General features: G+C 53.6%; 11 protein-coding genes across 12 annotated transcripts; 3 read left to right on the forward strand and 8 right to left on the reverse strand.

Annotated features, from left to right (window-relative positions):
- Positions 1–139: 139 nt before the first annotated feature.
- J3458_015543 (uncharacterized protein) lies at positions 140–2035 on the reverse strand (the record flags this gene model as incomplete). Its single annotated transcript, XM_066120817.1, has 2 exons — positions 140–399; positions 460–2035. 2 exons carry the CDS (start codon positions 2033–2035, stop codon positions 140–142), a joined length of 1836 nt encoding a protein of 611 aa, XP_065974145.1.
- Positions 2036–2764: 729 nt separating this feature from the next.
- Positions 2765–3226, reverse strand: J3458_015544 (uncharacterized protein; the record flags this gene model as incomplete). The annotated part of the gene is made up of 1 exon (XM_066120818.1): positions 2765–3226. The coding sequence occupies one exon, from the start codon at positions 3224–3226 to the stop codon at positions 2765–2767; it is 462 nt and encodes a 153-aa protein (XP_065974146.1).
- A 451-nt stretch (positions 3227–3677) lies between these two features.
- Positions 3678–4259, reverse strand: J3458_015545 (uncharacterized protein; the record flags this gene model as incomplete). The annotated part of the gene is made up of 1 exon (XM_007817131.2): positions 3678–4259. The coding sequence occupies one exon, from the start codon at positions 4257–4259 to the stop codon at positions 3678–3680; it is 582 nt and encodes a 193-aa protein (XP_007815322.2).
- J3458_015546 (uncharacterized protein) lies at positions 4228–5550 on the reverse strand. Its single transcript, XM_007817132.2, has one exon. It carries the CDS (start codon positions 5270–5272, stop codon positions 4586–4588), a length of 687 nt encoding a protein of 228 aa, XP_007815323.2. The 5' UTR covers positions 5273–5550; the 3' UTR covers positions 4228–4585.
- A 4448-nt stretch (positions 5551–9998) lies between these two features.
- On the forward strand, positions 9999–12674 carry J3458_015547 (uncharacterized protein). Of its 2 annotated transcripts, XM_066120819.1 has the most exons (5): positions 9999–10555; positions 10675–10805; positions 10867–11169; positions 11247–11442; positions 11509–12674. In XM_066120819.1, exons 1-5 carry the CDS (start codon positions 10003–10005, stop codon positions 11748–11750), a joined length of 1425 nt encoding a protein of 474 aa, XP_065974147.1. In that variant the 5' UTR covers positions 9999–10002; the 3' UTR covers positions 11751–12674. The 2 variants fall into 2 exon arrangements, with proteins under 2 accessions (XP_065974147.1, XP_065974148.1); XM_066120820.1 differs by having other exon boundaries at positions 11247–12674.
- Positions 12675–14957, reverse strand: ERG9_1 (bifunctional farnesyl-diphosphate farnesyltransferase/squalene synthase). The gene is made up of 4 exons (XM_066120821.1): positions 14424–14957; positions 13264–14317; positions 13044–13205; positions 12675–12983 (listed from the first exon to the last, which is right to left on the reverse strand). The coding sequence occupies exons 1-4, from the start codon at positions 14477–14479 to the stop codon at positions 12852–12854; spliced, it is 1404 nt and encodes a 467-aa protein (XP_065974149.1). The 5' UTR covers positions 14480–14957; the 3' UTR covers positions 12675–12851.
- Positions 14958–16488: 1531 nt separating this feature from the next.
- GIT1_1 (Plasma membrane permease, mediates uptake of glycerophosphoinositol and glycerophosphocholine) lies at positions 16489–18089 on the forward strand (the record flags this gene model as incomplete). The annotated part of the gene is made up of 3 exons (XM_066120822.1): positions 16489–16620; positions 16723–17047; positions 17155–18089. 3 exons carry the CDS (start codon positions 16489–16491, stop codon positions 18087–18089), a joined length of 1392 nt encoding a protein of 463 aa, XP_065974150.1.
- Positions 18090–18652: 563 nt separating this feature from the next.
- On the forward strand, positions 18653–19003 carry J3458_015550 (uncharacterized protein; the record flags this gene model as incomplete). The annotated part of the gene is made up of 1 exon (XM_066120823.1): positions 18653–19003. The coding sequence occupies one exon, from the start codon at positions 18653–18655 to the stop codon at positions 19001–19003; it is 351 nt and encodes a 116-aa protein (XP_065974151.1).
- A 665-nt stretch (positions 19004–19668) lies between these two features.
- J3458_015551 (uncharacterized protein) lies at positions 19669–20133 on the reverse strand (the record flags this gene model as incomplete). The annotated part of the gene is made up of 1 exon (XM_066120824.1): positions 19669–20133. One exon carries the CDS (start codon positions 20131–20133, stop codon positions 19669–19671), a length of 465 nt encoding a protein of 154 aa, XP_065974152.1.
- A 166-nt stretch (positions 20134–20299) lies between these two features.
- On the reverse strand, positions 20300–20872 carry J3458_015552 (uncharacterized protein; the record flags this gene model as incomplete). The annotated part of the gene is made up of 1 exon (XM_007817136.2): positions 20300–20872. One exon carries the CDS (start codon positions 20870–20872, stop codon positions 20300–20302), a length of 573 nt encoding a protein of 190 aa, XP_007815327.2.
- A 362-nt stretch (positions 20873–21234) lies between these two features.
- J3458_015553 (uncharacterized protein) lies at positions 21235–22833 on the reverse strand (the record flags this gene model as incomplete). The annotated part of the gene is made up of 1 exon (XM_007817137.2): positions 21235–22833. One exon carries the CDS (start codon positions 22831–22833, stop codon positions 21235–21237), a length of 1599 nt encoding a protein of 532 aa, XP_007815328.2.
- Between the last annotated feature and the right edge of the window lie 1528 nt (positions 22834–24361).

A 24361-nucleotide genomic window follows, 5' to 3' on the forward strand; every position in this document is an offset into this window, starting at 1 on the left:
CAAAAGAAAAAGGGAAAAGGGGAAAATAAAATTTGCGCAACCTCTTTTGCCTTGCTGTAGTGAGCAATACTGAATCTCCGAATCTGCTGCTCTCCTCTGATATCCCATCACATGTCCCAACTTTCGCAATCTTCATTGCTTACTGGATTGTGATTCTTGTTGCGAGCGACCGATAGTTGGAAAGCTTCAAGGAAGATATCCGCGTTCGTGGGTACTCGGGCATAATCACCATCCTTCCGTCTTTGCCGTACGAAATATTGCCGAAACTCTCGCAGAGTTCGGTGAAATGAGCTCTGGGCCGAACTCGTGAGAGTTCCGCCACAATCGCGTCACTCCAGACGCCTGAGCACTCTCCGTTCGCCATGAGAAAGTACGGGTTCAGTGGTGGTAGGATGGAATCTGGGAAACTGTTAGCCGATGAAGCCCCCTCAGTCAGACGGCACACGGGGGAGGATGCACCTAAATCTACGAAGCGGATTCGGAGGTACTCGACCTCCTTAAACTTGTCCAAGGACCTCACCGCAGATAGTACCAATCGTTCAAAGGCCTCGATGAAGCTCAACTCTTGGATTCCGGATCCAGAATCGTGATAGCTGCTAGAGTGGCGACAACAATTCTTGACAGTCAGGTCAATTGACCTCAGCCTTGTGGTCAGTGGGTTTGCAAGCCGGCCAGCCATGTCAAAAAAACGGTGGCAGATGCGGCCGGTATACGAAAAGTGCTCCAGCCGAGTCGTGACCTCGGCCATCCTAGCGCAGATGTGCGTCTTCATTGCTACTTTGGCATAGAGCGCAGGCATCACAGCCTCCCTTCTGTAGTCATTTTCGAGGCACAGGCTAAAACTGGTGATGCGCATGGGTAAAGACGGCGCAAATTCGGACATGGTAATGTAGCTCTTGGATTTTGGCTTGCTGTATGACGCCTGCCACTCCTTGAGATTTGGTAAAGCACCCAGAATGGCGTGGAAGTCGCCGGTCTCTCTCATCAGGTTCCACTGTCCTCTGGTTACGAGGGTCCTCACTGTCGGGACAGGCTCCAGCGTCCGTCCGGAGAGTACGTGCTCCTGGTGGCGAAAGCAAACCACCTTGGGTGCTTTTCTTCGTTCACCGCCCTCCAAGGACAAGACCTGCACGCAAGGCAATGCCAGGGATACAAATCGAAAGACCTCGTCCAGCGTGCAGTTGTTTGCCGGCAGGGTATAGGTGGCGTTTGTGAGCCCGTCAGACGTCACGGTTGGAAGGGCGAGCGTATTTGACAGGGCGAGTGGGCCGAAAGTAGGCTGAAACACGGGGAACCAAACTTCGACATGTTTGATATGGCATGACAGGTGTGGCTTGCCGGCCAGGTGCATCATTGCATTTTCAATGGATTCGATGGTGGCCTTGAGCTTGACGTGGCGGTAAAGGCGCTGCTGCACCAGAATCCTCCATACTCGGTTTACCAGAGCCAAATCGGCTAGTTCTCGTCTGCGGCAGTGTCTTTGGGCTCTGCTCCAGCACTTGGTTAGGCTGGATATTCTCATGGCACTGCTTGACGTGGGCGATATGCAGTAACCAAAGAGGTGGTCCAGAATGGCTTCGTGGACTTCGGTTGGCAGCTCGTCAAATGGAGTGGCACGTGAGGCATGGGCCATAGTATTTTCGCTCGCGGACGAGTGGGAGTCGTTGAACATTTCGATGTCGGTGCCATAGTCAGAGTCTTCGAGGCAGCACACGCGAGTGCCGCGGTTATCGGGGAGCGGAAAGGGCGTGCTGCTTGGCCTCGCTGGTGGGACAAAGGACGAGTTCTTGGCTTGGTCCAGCGAAGGACTCGACTGGCCAGGAGACACTGGGCTCGAGGCGGTGTTGAGCAGCGTGGCCACCATAGATGAGGCCATTAATGAATTGAAATCGTCGTCTGCAGATTCGGGGGGGTGCATTTGTTCGTCATGGCTTCGGAAACCATCCCTGGGTAAACCACCTCTGACGGGCAAGGCAACATGGCCATCACCATCTCCTTGGGCGTCTGTGTGTTGTCCCATTCCGGCTTCGAGCATCTACTTTAAAATGTCTGCGGAACGGATGTTTGGCTCGGCAACGGGTGCATTCTCAGCGACAGTGGAATGGTCGTCTTGATTGATTCTGGGAAACCTTGGGTTTGATCTGTGTGTAAAGTGCAAAGTGCAAGGTGCAGGCAAGTCGAGGCGGAGTCGAAACGACGATTCAAAACTCGGTTTGAGGTGGGCGTGGCAGCGTTGGCAGGGGAGGGAAGGGGGGGGTTAGATTTGACGGGCTCCAGGCTAAGAATGACACGAGGCAGAACAAGGAACGCTTCCTTGGGAGTACGGAGTACAAGGTTTAGGTATTTTCCCAAGGCAAATGGATGGAAGCACCAAGTGTGCTTTGGCGGCGGCCAAGTGGCTTCTCGGTAGGTGAGGCGGAGAAAAGGCAAAAAGGGAAAGGGAAAAAAAGAGAGACGGCGAAGGCGGGTTGGCCTGAGAGAAGGAGAGCGATACGGAGTGCTTTGTACAGCGTCACCGAGTTTCGAAACGGGCGTTCAATCCAGCGACCAGTGACACGACAAAGGATCAAGCCATCACCCTGAGTGCGTGCAGTGGGAGCATTGGAAAAAGAGAGTTGAGTGGATGGGAGGACTTTGAGGCCGCCGTGGTCGGACGTCGGGCCTTGGCAGATTGATCGAATATGAAATGTCGGTTGATATGAGCAAAATGTTCCATGTTCCCTTGTGCCTAGTCGAGTGGATAACTCTCATGGCGGCGCCCAAGTTATCGATCCTGTCGAAAGAGGAACACGACTTTGATGCTTCGATGCCTCAATGCGCTTCTCTCCATGTCACTTTGGCACTTTTCGTTGGCCCTTTCCAATCGCTCTTGTTGCCACGTTATATTGATATATTGCAACATTGAACCTTCATGACCTGCACTGCCGCGCGTCCTTGGCGCATGCATAAACACGTACATTGATTCCCGCCTGCTGCCTGGCGCGCATCCCATCAAGGGCACGCCGTGACGACAAGCCCAACATTGACCAGCACGAATCACACAAGCCACGTAGCCACGGCCCCCCGGCTGCGCCCCCGAATCGAGCCACAGTCCGACATGTTTGCTAACATGGGCTTTGGGCTGATGGAGTTTGATGCGAGACGGGGCCATGAAGAGGTCATCACGTCCGTCAAAATACCCTCCACGTGCCCAGATGACGGAAGTGCCGTGAACCAGACTTGACATTTAGAAAAAAAAAAAATTGATACAGGGGATAACCACTCCGTGATCCATCTGGAATTGCCGCATACTGACTGACCATTTGTCATTCGATAGACGAAGCCATCCGATGCTCGTCCGTGCTCCCTCCCTTGAGTATTTCACTTCAAAATCTTGTCTGGATGTCTGTCTTTGGTATCGACGGAGCCACATGCATGTTCAATGTTCCATTTGACCCTCACCAACCACATTCATTCATTGGATACATGAGCGGCAATCATTTATTATCATAGCGCCAGCAGGGTGGTTTACCAGAACCCTCTAGTCACAGGCGACGAGGACATGAGTCAAGATGTCGAGGTAATTTGGTCTTCACTCCTCAGAGGAGAGATGAAGATCCAAGTGTTGGACATGTTCAGATGTGCCTGATCCGCACACACCAAAGCAAATCTTTTTTTTTTACACCGTCTCTCGCAAATCAAAATGTGAGCTGGGCGTTTCTGAACGGAATCAGGGCCAACACAACAGCCTCCGAGTAGTAGCTCTGCCGATTCACCACATCACCCGTCAAGATGCCCACGGAGCCACTCTTGTGCTTGGAATTCGTCCGTCCATGAACCAAGTCATCGGCGTGGCCCAGCTCCATGCCGCCGCGCAACAACGTGGCCGTCTGCCGCGGCAGGTAATACGTCGCAGTCCTCGCCTTGCCCACGCGCTCGGGGCTGCCCTCCTCCCCCCCCTTGCCAATGACGGCAATCCACGCAAACGACTGCATCGGCGGCTCGCGGTGCGCCGGCCCAGCGTCGTCGACGCCCCCCTCCAGCCCAACCCAGTAGTCGGCGTTGGGCTCGGCGGCGCGCGCGTTGCGAGCCCGGTTCAGCGCTCCCTGGAGGGTTTCCTGGTCCGTGGACGGCTGGTCGGGCACGCCGGACGGGACGCTCGTGGCTCGCACGTCAAACGCGACGCCGGGGAACATGCGCGAGAAGCCGTCGCGCGCCGCCCCGATCTTGACGGGGTTCTCGGAGGCGACAATGACGACCCTGGCTGCCGCTGCTGCCATGGCGGGTGGTGTGCTTTCCGGACGCCGGCAGAGAGGCTGCAGTCGAGTTTGTGTCTGGTGCGTGGTGTCAAGCCCGTGGTGATTGATGCCGTCTGCAAGTTGGGGGTCCGGCGCTAACGCTTCAATGTTGGCAGGCAAAATTGTGACATGGAGGCAGTTGTCGGTTCACAGTGGAGTTGTCAGCTATTCTTGGAACGTCGACATGAACCAACGTTTTTGCTTTATCAAGAATTTCGTCCCAGCCAAGGCACATCTGTCTCAACCCAAGTAGCATTACAAAGTACAATACGTAGATTACTCCTCGCTGCCCGCAAACAAAACACACTCTAACTACTGATAAAATCCATCAGCGCAAACAGCGACGACGGCTGTATCCTGCCATCGTCCGGCGTCCCATACGGCTTCTCAAACTGGGGATCGATCCAATCCCGCATAGCGGCAATGTCAAGGCTATCGTACGATTCATGCGGCAGCTCCTCCGCGAGGCCTTCCGTCGACGCCGGGGTGGCATGTGTGTCCTGGCTGCCCGTGTCGTTTGTGGCCGTGGTCGACTCGTCCGCTTCTTCCCACGTCTCACCCCCCGCGACCGGCCCCGTGTGCCCGCGCCCGCGGACGTTGACGCCCTCCAAAAAGGCGGAGCTCCACGAAAAGTCCTCTGGGTTGGCGTCGTTCTCCCAGGGGAGAGTAAGCTTCTGAACGTGCTCCTTTTGCGCGCGAGAGGCGGCCTCGGACATTTGCGCCGCGCGCGACGACGACGGGTTGCTGGTGGGGGGCTCGGAGCTGCATCGCCGCGGCTGCAGGCCCTTGTTCTGCTCAATGACGGCGCGCAGTTCGCCTGACAGAGTAGATATGGCAGACAGGGCCCGCTCAAGCTTGCATTCTGTGGCGAGGAGCCTGGATTCGAGGTGAATGATGCGGTGCTTCACCTTGTTTTTGTGTGCGCGCTGGCTGCTTACGAGTCTGGCTGCCCGCTCGGATGGACCAACGGCCCGCCGCTTGTGAACCGGTGTCATGAGGAACTGCTGCTTCTCGCTGTCGCGTCGCGACAAGGCTCTGTGCGATTGTGAAATGGGTACTGGTCAATTGCGTTCAAATTAAATGTAGTTTATTTGCGTAAACATGTATGTGTTGTTGATTGTGAGATGAGAAGAATCCGGTTGCACCACCGTGCGACGTCTAGTGGAATTTGAGCATCGGGTCCAGCCGGAACGGCGTCTTTTTGCGGGTTGGCGTCGCAGTCCTCATGGTCTACTAATTGGTCATCCTACCCGGTACCGGTATTGTCGGTGAGCTACAAGGTATTTTGTGCTGCGTGCGGCGACATAATTCGACTGTTTCTAAGCGTGGTGCACTTGAAGTTTCTGCTGCAGCTTAAATGGAATTCACGACATTCGCACCGCAGGGCACTGGAACAATGCGCTTGGTCAGCAGACGAGGAGGGTAGGGACTGGGTGACAAAGGCCATCTGCCCCTTGGGAGGGATTCATCAAGCTTCTAACATGACGAGAACTGAGTTTAGCAGTTGGACAAGACAAAGTCATTCGAAATAGCGGCCCTTGGTCGGATATACCCACTGTAAAGCCGACAAGTGTACCACTGTCGCTCTTGATACCTTCTTTGGCCATCTCTTGACTAATGTCCTTGCTGCAGGCCATAGTAGCCCGAAAACGGGGACAAGAAGGCTAACCGAAAGAGCTGGCCCGAGTTCCTTTACCATCTGAAAGTATTCCACTAATATTCGATGTTCAGAAAAGTACACAAAGGCTTACTCGTATCATTTAAAAGGATACTTGACGAAACCGTGTTATAAGTATTACCTATCCCCAGGTACAGTCTTAGGCCTAAATTCCTGTTATTACTTTTTTTTAAAAAAAGTAAAGAGATGATTTCAGGCTGGGATTTTCCAATCGCTGTTATTAATATGATCAGTGACTTATAGTTACAAACTTTCTGCAAACCTGTCCGCGGTCAGTCGTTGCAAAAGCTGTCTGTGATGCTGTCGACACGGCTGTCTGCTTGGTCCCGCATCTTGCTTATACTGTATATAACGCTTCCCCACGAACGGACAAGCAGGCGTACAGTTGAAGAATAAGATGTCCGGCACTCAGATAAATCTGGACTGTTACGACCCATGGATGTTTCCAAGAAATATGAATGTGAAGATTTGCGGATGCGGACAGTGATACCTAGCGCTGATGGAATTGCCAACCCAACTTGGGTATGAGTGTCGGGCTGTTCTCTGGCAGCGTGTCAGTCATTACCCAGAGAGAGATCTTCCGGGAGAAATAAATCACCGTAAATGGGATAGGTGTGATATGATGCTTCCGCGACTTTCGGCTCACGAGTCGTATGCATTGGTCACCCCCAGCGGAAGCAGGGACTTTCCGGTGCGCCCCAATGGACCATGCTAGTAGGATCGTGAAAACAGATAATTCTCTTTCAACTCTTCGCCGAGCCGTCGTCTGTGCTACTGCTCCGGGCTTTCTCGGAAACCAGTGAGCGGCGCCTGTTGGGCGATGCATTCCGTAGCCGCGGTGTCAAAGGACCCTCGTCGTGACCAAGGGACTTTGTCCACGGAAGATGACAATCCGCAGGGTGGGCATGAAGCATCGTAAAACTATCCGAACTTTTGGCAATCCTCAAGGCGTTGTACAAATTATAGCGTGCCAGGACCAAATGGACGGCCAGTAAGTCGGCCGACGTCATCGGGGAACCTCGACAACAGGAACCGTTCCTATCAGCACCCACACGCTCCGAGGCCACTCCGAAAAAATGCAGCCCAAACGCGAAATTGAAGCCGGATGAAGAATGCATTGAAATGCGAAAAAAAAAAAAGACTCAAGTTCCACCCTAGGATATGATCCGGAGATTCGGGGGCTAGTAAATCAGGCGAACGGGGTTGTGCTCAAAGAATAAAAGCAACTGACTCTTCTTGACACAAGTGTCTGCAATACAGACGACTTATCAAACCGAGAACATAGGACGGCTGGGCTGAAAGGTTGGCGATCAAACAAGTGTATCAGAGCCTCTTTCAAGCCATTGTGTCCTGCAACGACTCGCTAGCGTCATGTCCACACGAAAATTGCCTATCGCATAATTGTTTGAAATTCGGCTCTCTGACAAAAAGTTAAAGTCATCTTATAATTCGTGTGGAATGCGCTAAACAGATCGCCTGTCAGCTTTGTATTCCTAGGCCTGAGCACTGGGGAATCTGCTCCGATTGTTGCACACCGGGCGGTTTGCACGTCGTGTCTCGCATGAACTCATATTCCTAGGCTAAGGGAGAATTTCGTGCTAGGGAACTATTTCACTTTCAAGAACCCCCTGCTGCTTGATAGTAAGGCCGAAGCACGGCGGCGCGGCATAGACGGAGCTCCAGGCTTCCGAGCGCGAGATGGCTCATGACTTTATTACAGAACTCGTAATGGGGGATGACAAAGAGGGCTTCCTCGCTTTGGAAACATGCAATAGGCGCGGAGTTGAGGGTGCCTATTTTCTCTTGGTCGGTTTGTTGGTCAGGCGGGCAGAGCGTGAGAGTTCATGGAGGCTGCATCTGGCAATTGCAGCTTGCCATTCGTTCTAGGTTCCTCGGGTTGGAACAGTGCCCGAGTTAGATGCCAGCTTTGGAAACGCCACAAACATATACGGATGTGAGGATTCACATGCCGCCTCGTGGATCGAAACAATGATCATCGCCGCATGCTTCGACGCAATGACTATCTCGCGTTCCGGGCTAGTTTCTGGAAACGGCAGAAATGCAACCGTCCTGGATGGCAAGATTGCTTGATGGCTCTGACTAGGGAGTACACTAAGTGCTCGCAACGTAGAGAAGCATGCACTGGTCGCCATATGCATTTGTCGTATCGCGGGCTTGGATAACCCAGCGGCGTGGGATGACGAAAAATTGTTGCGGAATCGTAATCAAGGGACTGCGCGGGCTACTTTTCGAGGCAGGTTTCAAATAGGAACACACCTCAATCTGCGACAAAGATGAATGAGGACAACAGTATCCAAGTCTGGCGTCGAAGCGTGCGGCGTTTCTGATGTGTGGGGTGCTGGTGTCGGGTACGTTCTCATATAGATTGGACCCGGACGGAATTCGCTGCCACAGGACTACGGAGTAGAATACGTCGAACCGAGTACTACATTGAACAAGGCTGACTTGCCCATTCGATTTGGATCGACAGCCGTCGAGGCAAAACCGTAGCCGTATGAGGGGGATGGCTTGGCACGGAGGCACGGGGCACGGAGGGGCCACGGAGGCGCATGTGCAGCATGCGGGACAGACGTGCGTAGTCTCGGTGGGAAGTATAGGTCGGCTTGCCAATTAACCTTAAGGGTTTATTTTTATTTTTTTTTTTTGTTTCTTAACGAGATTTGATTCAGCTGTCGCGGTGGCTGAAATGTCAAGAGTACATAGCATTCATCGTAGATTCAGAGTACTTGGTCTTGGTACATCTGTGTCTACGACAGGAGCAAGGTTCCCGATGTCTGTTTTTGGCTGTCGCTCCTTCCCTGTCCGACAGACCAGTTCGTCAGTCTTCTCCTGCTGCGACTTTGGAATGCTGCCTCCATCAGTTCATTGTTGCACCGCGCAGTGGTAAATACAAAAACCCGCGGTAGAAAGCAGTCATTTGAAGCGCGACCCGCCCAACTGTCTGGAGCTGACTTGTGTACTCGGCCCCTGATCCGATGTCGTTGATGCCACCCTGGTTGTTCACGCGCCCGGCGTTTGGACCTGGCCCGCTTGGCCGGTTTAGTCATGAGCGCTGGCTAATTCATCCTTGTCATGGGGTGCAGGAGGACAAAGAGAGATGACAAGCTTCACTTTCGGGTAGCGGTACGTACATACATACATTATTGAACCCTCGTGCTTGTTGAGTCTTGGCATTGACTTGACTGGACCGGCTTTGACGGCCCCAGCCCCATCGACATCGACATCTAAATCGACGCCGCCCATACCAGACCGTTTTCGAAACCCATACGGCGGCGCTTCACGCCGCAGCCAAGGAGAGCTTGCCTTGTGCTCGGTCTCACTCCTGAGAAGTACTATGCTGCGGGTTGCTGTCACTCGAGGGCTATGTCTCGGCAGGCCTGCCGTGCTCAACGGGTGGAGGGTAATGTCACAAGATACACTTCATGCCCCAGATGTCCCAGGTACTGCCTCCATGCGGCCGCGATGCGACCAGAATCGTGAGACGTCTTACTATGCAGGCTCAGCACTTCATTTGCTGGGCCCAGTCAGCATTGCTGGCAGAGCCATGTCATTGATCGCGAGATTGGGGCCAAGATGCGACAATATCCATCTCGTCTCGAGGCCATTCGGAGCCCCCATGTCCACCATGCCACTTTTAATTCTCCTTCTTGTATTTTAACCCCTGCTTCGCGTCATCCGTTACAGTATTTCTTCCCTTGGTTGCCCATGCTTTTTTCATCCTGTCCCTCTCTTTGTTTCTGTTTCTGCAATCTGATAGATCCGGCAGGTCGGCATCAATCATTTCTCTTTTCTTCTTCAAGTTGTCCCAGCGCTTGCCGAGCAGCGCTGAACGCCCAGTTTTTTGTCAGGTTCCCTCTAGACAAACTCTAGGTGGATTGTCCGTCCTCTGTTTTCTTGTTTTCACCATTTCATACATACCGGCGGAGTGATCCGCGGGATCGGCCCTCACTGTCCCATCACTTTTCAACAAGGACTGGCTGGGTGATACGCACTTGTGCCTTTGTCCGTTGATAATCTTAGCCCATCATGGCGTCCATGAGAAACATCGTTCTGGGGGCTGTCTTCCTCTGGGTACAACTGATTGCCGCTTCTCCCGCTCCCATCGGCGGCGACAGCGGTCTTTTTGGCCTCCTCGGCCTGGGCTCCAGCCAGAACGGGCCGAACGAGAACGGCGACAAGAATGCTTCGCCCACTCCGGCAAAGAGCAACGTCAATGCTAATTCCAAGATCGTCCCCAACAGCTACATCGCTGTCTACAAGAATACCACCAGCGAAAAGGCTGTCAAGGCCATGACGGCTTCCGTCTCTGCCCAACTCAAAAAGCGCAACCTGAACAAACGTGGACCTGGAGGCGAGCCACTTTCGACCGACGTCCGGGCCATCAAGATGAACACATGGCATGCCATGACTTTTCAGGCTGAGGAATCCATGGCATTGGAGATTGGCGATGCTGACGAGGTGGATTATGTCGAGCCCGACCAGTGGATGTCGACGTCGGAGCTTGTTGTGCAACAGAATGCCCCCCCTGGATTGCAGCGATTGTCAGAAGCTGCTCCGGTAGGCCAGCAACAACAAAAAGGTGAAAAACCCCCCGCCTCTACACTTTGTTCTTTCTACGCTCGATGGTGTTGGTGGTGTGGTGGCCATGAAAGCCTGGCCTCTCATTGCATCGACTGACTGGATAAATAAAAAATGTAGGAGCTTACGTGTTTGACTCATCTGCCGGCAACACCACTACTGCCTACGTGGTTGATTCTGGCTGTTTAACCACCCACCAGGATTTTGAAGGCCGTGCTACTACAATTGCCAACCTTGTTAGAGGCGAGAAAGTATGTTTGTACACTCCACAAAGGACTATACGTGGACGCTTCACATATTAATGATGAGTAGGCAACCGACGCCAACGGCCACGGCACCCACGTCGCTTGCACAATTGGTGGGAAGAATTTTGGCGTTGCTAAAAAGGCCACGGTAAAGTGCGTCAAGGTCATGAACGCCAACGGCCAAGGACAAAACGCGGACATCATCGCAGGCTTGCAGAGTGTCGTTAATGATGTGCAAAAGAACAACCTCCAGGGCAAGGCAGTTGTGAACCTGTCATTGGGTGGAGGCAAGTCACAGGCCTTGGACGCGGCCATGAATAATGTCTTCAAAGCCGGCATTGTCCCTGTGGTCGCAGCCGGAAATGAGAATGCATGTCACTCCAAATGGCCAAGTCTGCCACTGTCATGATACGTGAAGATGAGACAGGCGCTAACAGAGTCTTACAGCAAGACGCAGCCAACACATCGCCAGCCTCTGCCCGCAACGCCATCACCGTTGGCGCCGTAGATGCCAACACCGATCAAAAGGCTAGCTTCTCAAACTTTGGCAGGGACGTCGATATCAATGCCCCTGGTGTCAAGGTTCAGTCTTGTGGTATCAACTCTAACACGGACGTGTCGGTTAAAAGCGGGACCAGCATGGGTAAGAGTTCAAGCAGCATCACCACCATTTTCCCACCTGGCCACGACTAACCGAGCTCATCTATAGCCTCTCCTCATGTTGCCGGCCTTGCCGCATACCTGATGACGTTGGAGAATATCGACAGTCCCGCTAATGTAACCGCCCGGCTGAAGCAACTCTCTGGGAACACTCAAGCTCAGGTGGGGAACGGCAAGAGTGGCACAACGCCCCTGATTGCCAACAATGGAAACCAAAAAGATAAAAATGAGTTCCTGACTGGAGATGGCCCGGCCCAGGGTACACCGGATACGGCCGCCGCCTTGAATTAATCTGCGCAACTACCGTGTTGAAGTTGGGGGGGTTGTTTGAGATTGGGAATTTTCAAGACCTCGTAGCTTACCAGAAGAGTAGTTGAAAAAATGGGCGCCGTATTTTCCATGTAGTCCGCCACGGACACGCCACATCCCGCCTTGGCAGAAATTTCAATCTATCCATTCAAATGTCTCTTGTGATACGATTGACCAAGCTTATTGGGGTGTATATCCAGTTTTGTAGATATAAACGGCAGACTTTGTGCGGGTGTTTTCGTGGCTGCGTTTTTGAAGAGAGTTGGGACTACTTACCAGGCCTTTGTGCTTCAAACGCTCTATTCGAGCCGGGCTATTCGAGGCGCATGCCTGCCCATGTCCCCAAGCATCAACACGAAGACTACCACGGATAAAGCACCGCGTAGGTCGTCGGATAATTATCTTAGCCGACTTCTTTTTTCTTTCAGAGGAGCGCATGTCCATGCACAACGTATCGGCCAGGGAGCTTGATCGCTATATTGGCAGCAGCGCGGAACGGAAGGGCAATGCAACGTCATAAAACCTGATTTCTATGGAGCAATTAACATCGGTGTGGGAGCTAGATCTGGGGTACTAGACATGATGCAGCAGCAAAGCTCGGCACTGTCCCGTCCCCTAACAAAAAGCACCCATCCATTTGACCTTCAGAGCACAGAATCCACGGTAAAGGCAAAAGGACGTTACGAAAAAATGTTGCTCGCCAACAGAGTCTCGGCACCCGTCAACCCGTCATGACAAAGACTCAGTTGGGCCATTCCACAGGAGAAGCATGGAGCATGGTGATTACTTTTAGCACTTCTTCGGCACAACCGCGGTCATTAAAGGACCAGATTGCAATTTGACATCCGTGCTGGGCCGAGGCCCCATGTACGTTCTGACGATACTGGGAGAGCAGAGAATCAGTGGGTGGCCGCGGGATCAGTAAATTACTCGTATTAGAAGGTCGTATGTAGTGTAGCCCAAGAACTTGTCCATTCGCCCGTTAAATGCTCATTAGTAGGACAAAGAGGTGCATGAATACTTGTTTAGAAAAAAAAAAACAGTGATGGAGAAGCGGCTTCAGGGAAGGGGGGAATCAAGTCTTTACAGTTCGTCTCGGGCGGTCGTGATGGCTGTCGTGACTGCTGGTGCGGGGTCATTCAGCTTTTGAAGCAGGATGCTGGCTTCTTTGAAGATGTTCGGGAATTTAGCCCCTAATAACCATGCGGTCCCAATCTGTGGGCGCGTTAGTTAAGAGTCGCATCTTGCGTGTTATAAGAAGACGGGCGTGATTACCATCAGGCCAGAAACAAATATGAGACAGAGAGCAACAACCCCAAACATGACGAGGGTCTCGCCAGGGTCCATGGTAGGCTCATTTCGTTGTCTCTGATGATTCTCCAAGTTGAGCTGCTTGGGGTCCTGACGGGGGTAAAGCGTCTCGATGAATTGTTCGATCTAATCGACATGTCAGTAGGTTTAACTTGAGAGTAGAGCTGGAGCTGAGCTGGCATACCTTGGCGCATCGCACGCTAATGTTGAGGTAATTGGGATCTCTGGGGTCATTCTTCTTCTGAATTCGTCGGGCATATCTGCGGAATACCTCGCAAACGGTGTAGAGGTTTTGTGTGCACTCGGTCATGAGCTGGCAGGCGTCGCCCTTTGTGATCTTGACGTTGCGCTTGAGCACGTCGGGGTTGCGGAAGACGAGTTCCAGAGTAGCAATGGCCATGCCTTGCGGAATAGCAACAAAGTTAAAGACACTCTGTTCGCGCATGCCGGCCATGTAAAAGAGACATTCCTCACAATGTTTCAAGGCATCGAGAACCATGTCTGATATGCAATTCAGGGCCTTGTCCTCGTGCTTTGGGTCAAACAAGTCCTCCCATTTGTCCACGTGCCTGCTCCAAATCTCCTTGGGATACCAGCGGCGACCGTCGCTCCAGTCCTCCCGGAGGTCACGGATAATGTTGGTTTTCTGGAGGAATTGGCCCATGGACTCGGTCAGGGATGGTCGCTCTGCGAGTTTGGGGTTACCTAGCTCTGAAGCGACAAAGAGCTTGGTAAGACCCTCACCAACTAAACCGGCGACATAGTGGCAGTACAGCTCATAGTCGTCGATGGTATTGACACCATTCTTGATCATTTCGTCGTTTTGGGCGTAGTCAGCCATGCCATGGCCCATCTTGATGGTAATGTCCTTGATGATGGCATAGTAAGTTGGCTTAATCTTTTTGAGCTCGGTGATTACGACGTCAAATTTTTCCAAGAGCTCCTTGTCCTTTTCTTGGCTCTCATGGTACTGCCAGCCATCAATCTCCATGGTGTTGTGAAAGTTGCGCAGTAAAGGCACCTTCTTGCTCAACGGTATCGTCATATCGTCTTCGATGGTATCAAGGCCTCGCAGTACCAAATAGAACAGACTAATGGGGACAAGGAGCTCATGGTTGAGTTCTTGGATGACAGCGGCGAAGCTGCGACTAGTCAAGTTGAGGAAGCGGAAGCATTCTTTCAAGGTTTCCGACTCTGTGGAAGGATCGCGCCTGTGGACAGGGTTGTGCCAGAGCTTCCTGCAGTCACAGGGTGTTAGCGACAGCCGTGGTCACGGTCATGTTCTGTAGAATGCATTGCTAAAGCGTCGTATGGCGCTGTACCGAGGGTAACAGTCAAACATACCATTGAATAATGGAGCGCAGCTGGTTTGGGTGCAGAAGGTAGTATAGGGCGCCCATTTTGTAGTATTTGCCGGCCAGCCAGCTCAATCGGCAGAGAGGACGTGTGAGGGTGAGAGGAGAAGGAAATCCTCATAAAGGGGGGGTTGCGCAGAGGTATCCAGACGCAGCAAAGCGCAGGAGTAGAACGGCGAGCTATTCTGTGCGCCGTTGAGACCCGGGGGCAGCAGCCGGCTTCTCAGCCGAGGGAGGAATTCAAGCGGACAGCGGCAGGCAAGGAAATGGCCTCTAGAGTAGGAAGGAAGCTGTCAAGATGGCAGAGGAAGGATGTGGAGGGAAGGTTGGGAAGCAGGAAGCGGGACGCGTGAGGCGCCAGAAATGAAGAGGTCCAACATTGGAGTTCTTTTTGTATCAGCCAAAGAAATGTCGGAAGGGGTTTTCTCCAAGCGGAGATTGCCTCCACATTGGGATGGGGCGGCTGTGGCTTGTGCAGACGGCTTCTGCAGCGCAAGACGCCCGAAACCCGGCCAAACGTGGCAGACGGTGGCTTGTTTCTCTGTTCTTTATTTGAGCGGCTTACGGAGGTGCGGAGGTGCACAATTCCGATTCGCTGAGGCACGCGTGTGCGCCCTGAGCACGAATACGCCGGAGCAGAACTCTTGTGTTACCTTGAGCGAAAGTGTTTGCTGCTACTCCGTACTGTGACTGTGACACCATGATGGTTCAAGGCTGAGAGCTTTCCGCTCCCGTTTTGTCTCAACCAAACTCTTTGTTGACACGTGGAAAATGACTAGGAACTGCCGTGTGCGCTTCGACTCGTCCGGTAATGGATCAGGTCTTGAGCCTGCCGTCGCGTTTACTGCACGACTGGCACTGTGCAGGATAGCATCTGACGCCACGCCGCCGAGCCATCAACCAAATCCGATACACTCTTACCGCCCGGGGCGACAGGAGCCCGGTATTCACGACACGGAGGATGGCGAAACCGGATAATGCGAAGCGCCGCAGGCCAGACGCGCTCTACGATGGCGCCCGAAGACGATCAATCGATGGGTCTCACAGTCGGCGTACGGACAGGACATGCCATGGGCTTGGTGAGAGTGAAGGCTCCGAAATTATCGTGGCGTCCCGGCCGGCTGAGGTTTGTGACGGGATTTGGCATGGCCAAAGCATTTCTATGCCAACGTGAGCACTTGGCATAGACGAAGGCAAAGCTGTACAATGCGGCCAAGTCGGAGCCTTTGGAGCTGTTCAAATCGGGCCTCTTGGGCTGCCGCTGTTGCTGAATATGAAGCCTCTTGGTAGACGGACAAGCTGCTAAGAAAGTGCCTGCCGCTATTGACCCCAAAAGGCCGGATTATACCTTTCCCCGCTCTCCTTTGGGTTATGGTTTTTCAACCCCAGGTGTCTCGGACAATTTCGACCTGGCACAAAAATTCCACCCCGTCAAGCGGACGAAGGCTCAAGTCCAGCCAGTCATGCCTCACAAAGCCGACTCACGGCGAAATCAACGTGGAGAAGAACCATCTGCAGGTGGGGACGGGTGCGTTGTCACACATCTTCAACCATGACTTTCGTACTTGTTCGCTCGAGGTGAACCAATCTGCAATCCTTGCCCGAACTCGTGCACGTGTCCACTTTAATTTAGCCCTCCACTTATGAATAAAAAGAGCTCTGTACATTCCCAAATTCCGTCCCGCCTGCAGCATCATCTCTGGGCTCGTTCGGGACTCGGCACGGCTAGCTTGTGAGACGCTGATCTTTCTGGCACGTGTGCGGGATGAAAGGATGGCAGGATTCTAGTTGTGCGGGCTTAGACTTTAGTTTTTTTCTTTTATTAGTGGGAGGGATGGGTTCTTCTTTTTTCGCGTCAATTCGCGGATGGAGGAGCAGCATCGTGGTTCGGTTTCTACATATTTACCATTGATACTGAATTGTCGCGCTGGGATATTGATAACCCCGTGCGCGTGCCTGGCCGGGAAAGAGAAAAGAAACAAAATTGGGAGCAGCGGCTTTAAACCCATTTATTGTTCGTTGACTTGTGTCCCAACTACTTGTTCCTGCGCATGATGGAGGACAAGGCCGTTGCTGTTGTTCCAGGGGAGCATCACGATGCGACCAAGGGAGACTCTGAGGCGCAAGTTGCTGCTGTCGAGCGGGCTTCCAGCAGACGACAGAGGTTGTCTGATATATTCACAATTGTAAGCCTGCATTTTCTTCACCCCTCGCAGCCTAGGACCAATGGAGATGGCCATTTGTTGGTTCCCTTGTCCGCTTGCCCCAACTTCAACTGACGACTGTAGTTTTGTTCTGGCTTCGCCCTCATCTCCGACGGCTACCAGAATAATCTCATGACCATGGCCAACGTGCTCTTCAAGAGGGAATACCCCAACGAGTACACTTCCTCAGTCAGCACCCGCGTTTCCAACGCCCTCCTCGTCGGCGAGATTCTTGGCCAAGTCGTCGTCGGCCTGACCTGCGACTACATGGGCCGCAAGACGGCCATCATCACGACGACGCTGCTCATTGTTCTCGGCGGAATCCTGGCCACCGCCTCTCATGGCGTCACTATCGACGGCATGTTTTGGATGCTGACTGTTTCGAGAGGTATTGTTGGTTTCGGAGCTGGTATGTCCCTGTCTCTTCTCAACCCACCACCCCCCCCCTTCGATTTACCCAGTCCATCATCATACATTATGGCTCAAGCCCTGTTTCCGCAGTCTGACGCTCTCTAGGTGGTGAGTACCCTGCCGCCAGTACATCTGCATCCGAGGCCGCCAACGAACACACCCCGGCGAACCGCGGCCCCGTCTTCATCCTCGTCACCAATCTCCCTCTCTCGTTTGGCGGCCCGTTCGCCGTGTCCGTCTTCCTCATCGTGCTGTCCGCCGCCGGCGAGACCAATCTCTCAACCGTGTGGCGCGTCTGCTTCGGCATCGGTGTCGTACTGCCCCTGACCGTCTTCTACTTCCGCCTCAAGATGCTCAACTCCAAGCTGTACCGCCGCGGCGCCACCAAGAAGCACGTTCCCTACGGCCTGGTCGTCAGGTACTATTGGAAAACACTGATTGGCACCTGCGGCGCCTGGTTCCTCTACGACTTTGTCACCTTTCCCAACGGCGTCTTCTCCGGCACCATCATCTCCAGCGTCGTCTCCAAGACCGGCAGCACTCTCCGCAGCACGGCGGAGTGGCAGCTTCTCCTCGGCGCCATTGCGCTGCCCGGCGTTCTCCTGGGCGCATTCCTCTGCGACAGGCTGGGCCGCAAGAATGTCATGATGATCGGCTTCTCAGGATACTTGGTCTTTGGGCTCATCATCGGCTGCGCTTACGACAAGATCACCGCCATCATTCCCCTCTTCGTCATCTTCTACGGCCTCATGCAGAGTTCTGGCAACCTGGGCCCGGGCGATATGCTCGGCCTCATTTCTTCAGAGAGCTACGCCACCAGCGTCCGTGGAACATGCTACGGCCTCAGTGCGGCCATTGGCAAGGCGGGCGCTGCTGTGGGAACACAGGCGTTTACGCCGATTCAAGATAGATTCGGCAAGAAGTGGACATTCATTGTCGCGGCTATATGCGGTGTGGTGGGCGTTTTGGTCACGTACTTGTTTGTGCCCAGGTTGACGGGAGAGGATCTGGCCAAGCGGGACGAGGAGTTTAGGGCGTAGTTGTTGGCGAATGGGTGGAATGGCGAGATGGGCGAGGCTGATTTGAAGGGTTTGGCTGGGGATGTCGACGAGGGCGTGGTGTCTGGTGATGATAGAGAGAAGGGCGTCAGAGTTACTGCGTAGGGGGGGTAAGACTGGGGATATTGTTATGGAGCGGCTGCTTTTTGAGTATGCTGCAATGAAGAGGTGACGTCTCTGTTGGCTTCTTGTTATTCACTGCTCTTGATCCAAGCGGCCTGGCTCCATGTGCGACGTACTTTGGAGACAAATACAACAGCCAGTCGCACGGCGAGGAATGGTTCATCTCCGAGCACAAGTCTAACAACGGACAAAATCCCAACGATGAATCACTCTGGGACAGAGTCATGGATAATAAATATCCTTCTGATGCAATATACCCTCTCTTCTCCTGTAACATTGCCTGAATCTCAACTCCCTCTTCTGGAATACGTCCACAATAACAATCGCAGCATCCCACCGCCAACTTGCTTTTTTTCTGTGTGGGACTTTCCTCCTCCGGTTTCCTTGTGCCTCCATCTCCAGAAATACAACTCTACATCACTATGGGATGTACACTGTCCGTAGAGTTGGACTTTCCTGCCAGGAGGAGGCGCCATAGGAGGCGTAAACGCAGACACCACATCCCCGTCTACAGCACTACTCACCCCGACGGATTTTTAGAAGCGGTACTAGGGCCTGGGTCAGGTGTTTGTCGGCAAACAACTCATGGCGCGAGACAAAAAACCCCCCAGCGCGATACAGTCACACACTCTCAGCAAGCGGTGAGCCATGAGCATGATGTCCTCAAGCCGAGGGTGGACGAAACTGCCAGGACTATTAATGCTGAGGAACCTGCGTCTCCCAAGACGGTAAGTGTTGACGTTCAAGACCTTGCCCAAGTAGCAGAAGGATAACGCTTCGTAGGAGCCGGCGCCAGAAGCAGACACTGGGCAGGAGGCCGTAGAAGCCGTGTAGCATGGTGTGAATATTTCTTACCACCGCTCTGCCTTGCACGGGACATACCCTCCCGCGTATATACACAAGTACAACAATCACATAGCACAATATGCTACGGTGCGGTCCGCGGCAAAATTAGGGCGTGTGTTGGATATGCCATCTAAACACTACTCTCACAGTTGAGGGAATCCTCCCCTTCCCCAGGCACGGAACCTATGCAAGTCAAGAGGCCAGACTTGAATACCTGAAGAGGTAGTTCCCTCAGTCTCCGTCGGTTTCCGGGGTTCCTACTCGCAAAGCACAGCCGATGATACAAACGGGTCAGGAATCGCAGGCCTTTCCGCCTGGAAGACTGGCTGGTTTGGCATCCCAAGCACATGAATTTTTCTAGCAAATATTCCCAGATCTTCCAGCTAGTCACGAAGTGTCGGTGATAAGAGCGTGCTTCCCCAACGTAAACTCCCGCGCTATGCCGTGCCGCAAACAGCACTACCAGTCACTCGGCCACTATTTTCAAGACTCGAGAACAGCACACGGGACACGACGGCTCTGCATTGATTCACAGAGGTCCGCCCATCCTTACCCCAAAGTGTTGCGCCAGCCCCGTTGGCCAGCAGCATCTCTACAACGGACGGCCAGCCCGCGCAGGCCACTCACGGCAATAGGCCGCAGCGACGCCGTTGCGCATCAGCACATCGATGACGTCGTCGTGGCCGCGGAATGCTGCTTGGACCAACAGGGTGTTGCCGACGCTGTCCCTGGTGCAAATGTAGACGCCCGCGTCAAGCAGGGCCTGGACAACCCCGGAATGCCCCTTTGCAACGGCCGCCAACATGGCCGATTCCCCAAGCTCCGGGTCCGCCTCAATGTCGGAGCCGCCGTGCGCGAGCAGGACGTTGACAACCGCCACGTGTCCCTTGCGGGCAGCCTGCACGAGGGGCAGGCTGCCGTTTGGGTGCCGAGGACTGGCATCGCCGCCCTTGTCGAGGAGCATCTCGAGGATGGCAGGGCACCCGAACTTTATGGCGTGCCAGAATACCGTCTTGCCCCGGGCGTCGGGGGCCTCGACGTCGGCGCCGCGCTGCATCAGGACCTTGGCGGCGGCCTCGTTTCTGACTCGGACGGCGGCGTGCAACGGGGTCTCGCGGTGCGTGCCCCGGGACGACAGGATTGCGTCGGCGCCGCGGTCGAGCAGGACGTGGATGGCGGCGATGTTGCCGCAGGCCGCGGCGCAGTGCAGCGGCGTCGCGCCGTCAGTCTGCGTCGGCGACGCCTGCGCCGTGGTCCAGGAGCAGGCCGAGCATCTCGGTCGCGCCGCCGGTCATGATGGCGCCCGAGTTGATGGCCGTGTGGAGCGGCGTCTCGCCGTTGTCGAGCCGCTGCGCGTGTACGTCGGCGCCGTGTTCCAGGAGCGCCGCCGCCGTGCCCATGTCCCACTGGGCCGCGGCCGTATGGAGGACTGTGCCGGCCTTGCCGTGCAGCACGTTGGGATCCGCGCCCTTGTCCAGGAGCAGCCTGGCCATGTTGGCGTTTCCGAAGCGCGTGGCCTCGACGAGAGGCAGGGTGCCCGGCTGGCCCTGCGGCGCGTTGACGTCGACGCCGGCTAGCAGGGCCTGTTCGGCAGTCGACACTTGTCCGTGCTTGGCGGCCCAGAGGATGGCGCTTCTCTCAATGTCGGGGGCCGTTGCGTTGTGTCGGTAGAGGTGGCGTATCGCGAGGTTGTGAAAGCCCCGGCTGGCGCGGCAGAGGGCGTAAATGTCGCCGTCTCGGTCAAGGGCCTTGGCGATGTGTAGCAGCAGCTCCGTCGGCAGATTGGCCAGTTCCATGGCTGGCCCGGAGCCGGCGCGGCATTTGCAGGGTCAAGCTGGCTGCTGGTGAGGAGAGCACGGTTGGAAGATTGTGGTGGTCAGGAAAGGATGACGGTGTGACGTGGGCGGTCCGAGTTGGGGATTTTCTCCGCATCTTACAATTTCCTCTTTCGGACACTGCGCACACTTGGAGCACACTTTCTCTGCATTTTACAGAGATGAAATGCTCTGCATCCCATCGTTTTATACACTCAGAACTGTTCCAGTTCCTCCTATTCTTTTGCATCCCAATATCGGCAAGGAATAAACTCCAACCAGGCGCTCTGACCTGGATACAATAATGCAACCGCCTCATGCAAGATATTCTCCGCATTTTTCATCTACAATTTTGTAAACACGGCTGGCTCATCGTCAATGGCCCAGGAGAAAGATACCGGCTCATCCTTTTCATCTAGTCGGAAATCAAATAGGTAATACTCCGCTTCAACGTAGTTGTATCTACCCCGTTTCTTAGACTCATCGTGTGTAAGAGCCCATTCGAATACATTATTGCAGAGATGTCTCAGCTCATATGTCTGATCTTTGAGTCCTTGAAAATTCAGATATAGTCGATCCGCTTCGGTGGGTTGGAGCGAGATGTCGATGAAGAAGAGCTCTGACGAATGCACGTATCTCCCAGTGAAAGTTGTGAGCCTTCGCGGCTGTGACCCAAGACAAGCTGCCCTCATGTCCTTGATCTCCTTGCCGACTCGATCAAACTGCGCCAGAGTGCGACGGTTAGCTTCCTTGGCAAGTGCAACATAGTCATTGCCATCGTCGAATTCGAACAGGGCCTGAATGAACACCCGGCCAATCCAATCAGCTGCATCGCTCACATCTGAAGAATTCGTGAGCACCACCACTGCTGAGTCTGTTTCTGGGAAAAGTGCCGTAAATGCACGATACCCAACAGTACTCCCCTGGTGATAGATCATCAACATGGTCTTGTCTTTGGTCCCCAGCACCGGCTCGTCTGCAAGCTCCCACAAGCCTACGTTGTCGCCGATAAGACCAACCACGCCTGGAAGTTGGGCTCGCATCCAGCCCAGACCATACGATCGCTCCGAAACGGTCGGGTTTAAAACTGCAATATGGTTGCTGAGAAGGCATGAAACTTGCTTGATCACCGCAGACTTTTGGTCGTTGCCATTGACCGATTGAAGCATGGCAGAAGCCCAAGTCAGCTGATCGTTGAGCGTTGAGTAGATGCCCCCAGAGGCCTCGAAAAAGGTGTCCTCGAAGACTTGAAGTTTCCGAAGAGCATGGGCACTTCCGTCGGACAGCCCGACATGGGGAGATGATAGCTGATGCGGCTGGAACTCTCGAGGGCTGAACGATGTGGCCTTTAGGCCCAGAGGCCGAAAAATCGTCTCCAAGAGATGATCCTTCAGCGGCTTCTGAGTCAGCCTCTCAATAACCGCACCTGCAACAGAGTAGCCCCAAACAAAATAGCTCCATCGCTGTCGGAAAGGAAATTGTATGCGAAAGTCATTGACCAGCTGGAAAAGGCAGTCTTTTGGAAGAAGCATATCGCCGTCGCCCTGAAAGGCCAAGCTCATGGCGCCGGCACCCCCGAGTCCACACCGATGGCTGAGAATGTCGGTGATGGTTGTCATCTCCGTGATGATGTCGCTGTCGTGGCGAAATTCAGGGAGGACATCGGCCACGCGAGTATCCCAAGCTAGCTTTTTCTCGTCTACTAGCTTTGCAATTGCGGCAGAGATGAAGGACTTTGTGAGGGAGCCGATTCCATAGGCTGTATCACTTCTCGTTGGCGTCTTGGTTCCAAGATGGCTGTAGCCGTGATTATGCGTGAAGATCGTTGCCCCGTGGTGAATCACTCCGACTGAAGCTCCTGGGACGCCGGAGGCTTCGCAAATTTGGGCCACTTTGGCCGTTGCGGCTTGCAGACGATTGGCAGCTGCGGCGGAAGCAGCCATTGACGATAGATGAACTGTATAGATTTCACTGGAAGAAAGCGAACAAGGCAATCAAATGCTTGGTGACTTTGTTCTTCACTGCTACAACATGGAAGAAACGGAGAGGCATTTCGAAGCCTGAGCGTTATTTTATTTTTTCAGCAAACGCCCCGATCGGCAGTTGGCCTTTGTCCAATTTGGACATGGACGCCAACAGCGATTGGCTACATTGCCAGAGACACACGGACGTTGGGGGCGGACCGGTCCGTGATCTGATCCGGTTGATCCGGCACGGGGCTCGGCGTTCAGATCACCAGGGGCAGGCGTCTTCTTCTGGCATTGGGAGGGCGAGAGACGGCAAGAGGCAAGCTTCCCAATGTAACTTGCAAACCAGAGAGTTAGCAAAACGGTACAAGCAGCTTGGCCAAGGCGGCGACATGGCATGATGGCAGTATGTTTTGTCTCCGACTCATTCTGGGGCAATTTGCCCCATTACTGATGACAAGTTGGGGGCCACGCAGAAGGACACATGAAGACGTGGAACAGGACGCCATATTTACGGTCACAGGAAACTTGGCCAAACTCTGAATGTCGCACTTGGGAACTTGGGCAGGGGCCTGCTTACTTGTCCCCGTGATCAACTCTGCGGGAGTCCTGAATCGAACCATTGACCCAAAAGGTGTCATGTCGACGCCCCCAGCGCTACACATGAACAAATCATGACAATAAGCTTTGTGACAATGTTGTGGGTTTGCGTCTCACTTTTATTCCCCCATGTTCACCTTGAATTGATTCACGTAGTGCGAGAATGAGATATGGACTCGATGACGTTGGAGCGGCACAAGATGATCTGACATTAAACTTATATTTGAGCTTCCCGCGAACAATTCCCGTCAGAAGTAAGCCTAGTACAACCGTGTGCAGAGATGCTATGTTGACATCTTTGTCTGGAGGCTTCCACCACCACAAGGCGGCAACAAACAAGATGGCAGGCTAGCTATTCAACACACGCACAGCCATGTCATGCCGAGAAACACTCCGGTAATGTGCAACTCAAGCGTCTATGCGGGAGGGTCACTAGGCGGACAAGCACTCTAAAAACTTGAATCCTTGCGATTCGAGAGTTGGCGCCTATGGGAACGAGCTACAATGTCGGCTAGCGTTTAGAAAGCAATCAGTTCGAAGGGTGGACATGTCTGTTTTTGCCGATTTTCTCAAATCTCGGCGTGGAATCCATCTTGCTAGATTAGATTATCACAAAAAGAACGCGCTCTAATTGAATAGCAACTATACCCCCTTATATTCCGTTGACACATATTCGGAGGAACGACTATGACGCATTTTGAGAGGAGTTTTTTCTCACAGTGGAAGTTGCAAGAAAAAAAGAAAAAAAAAAACAGAGAATCGAACTGTGAGATTGGAGTCAAGTCATTTCTGGGACACATCAGGCAGTGTATGAGCTAGTTCATATCCTCTGGCCAGGCGTCTGCCTCATCATACAACTCAATTTCTCGACTTCGTAACGAACAGACCGTCAACAGTCACGCGG

This window comes from Metarhizium acridum, assembly GCF_019434415.1.
Source record: "Metarhizium acridum strain ARSEF 324 chromosome Unknown scaffold_356, whole genome shotgun sequence".
Taxonomy (NCBI): Eukaryota; Fungi; Ascomycota; class Sordariomycetes; order Hypocreales; family Clavicipitaceae; genus Metarhizium; species Metarhizium acridum.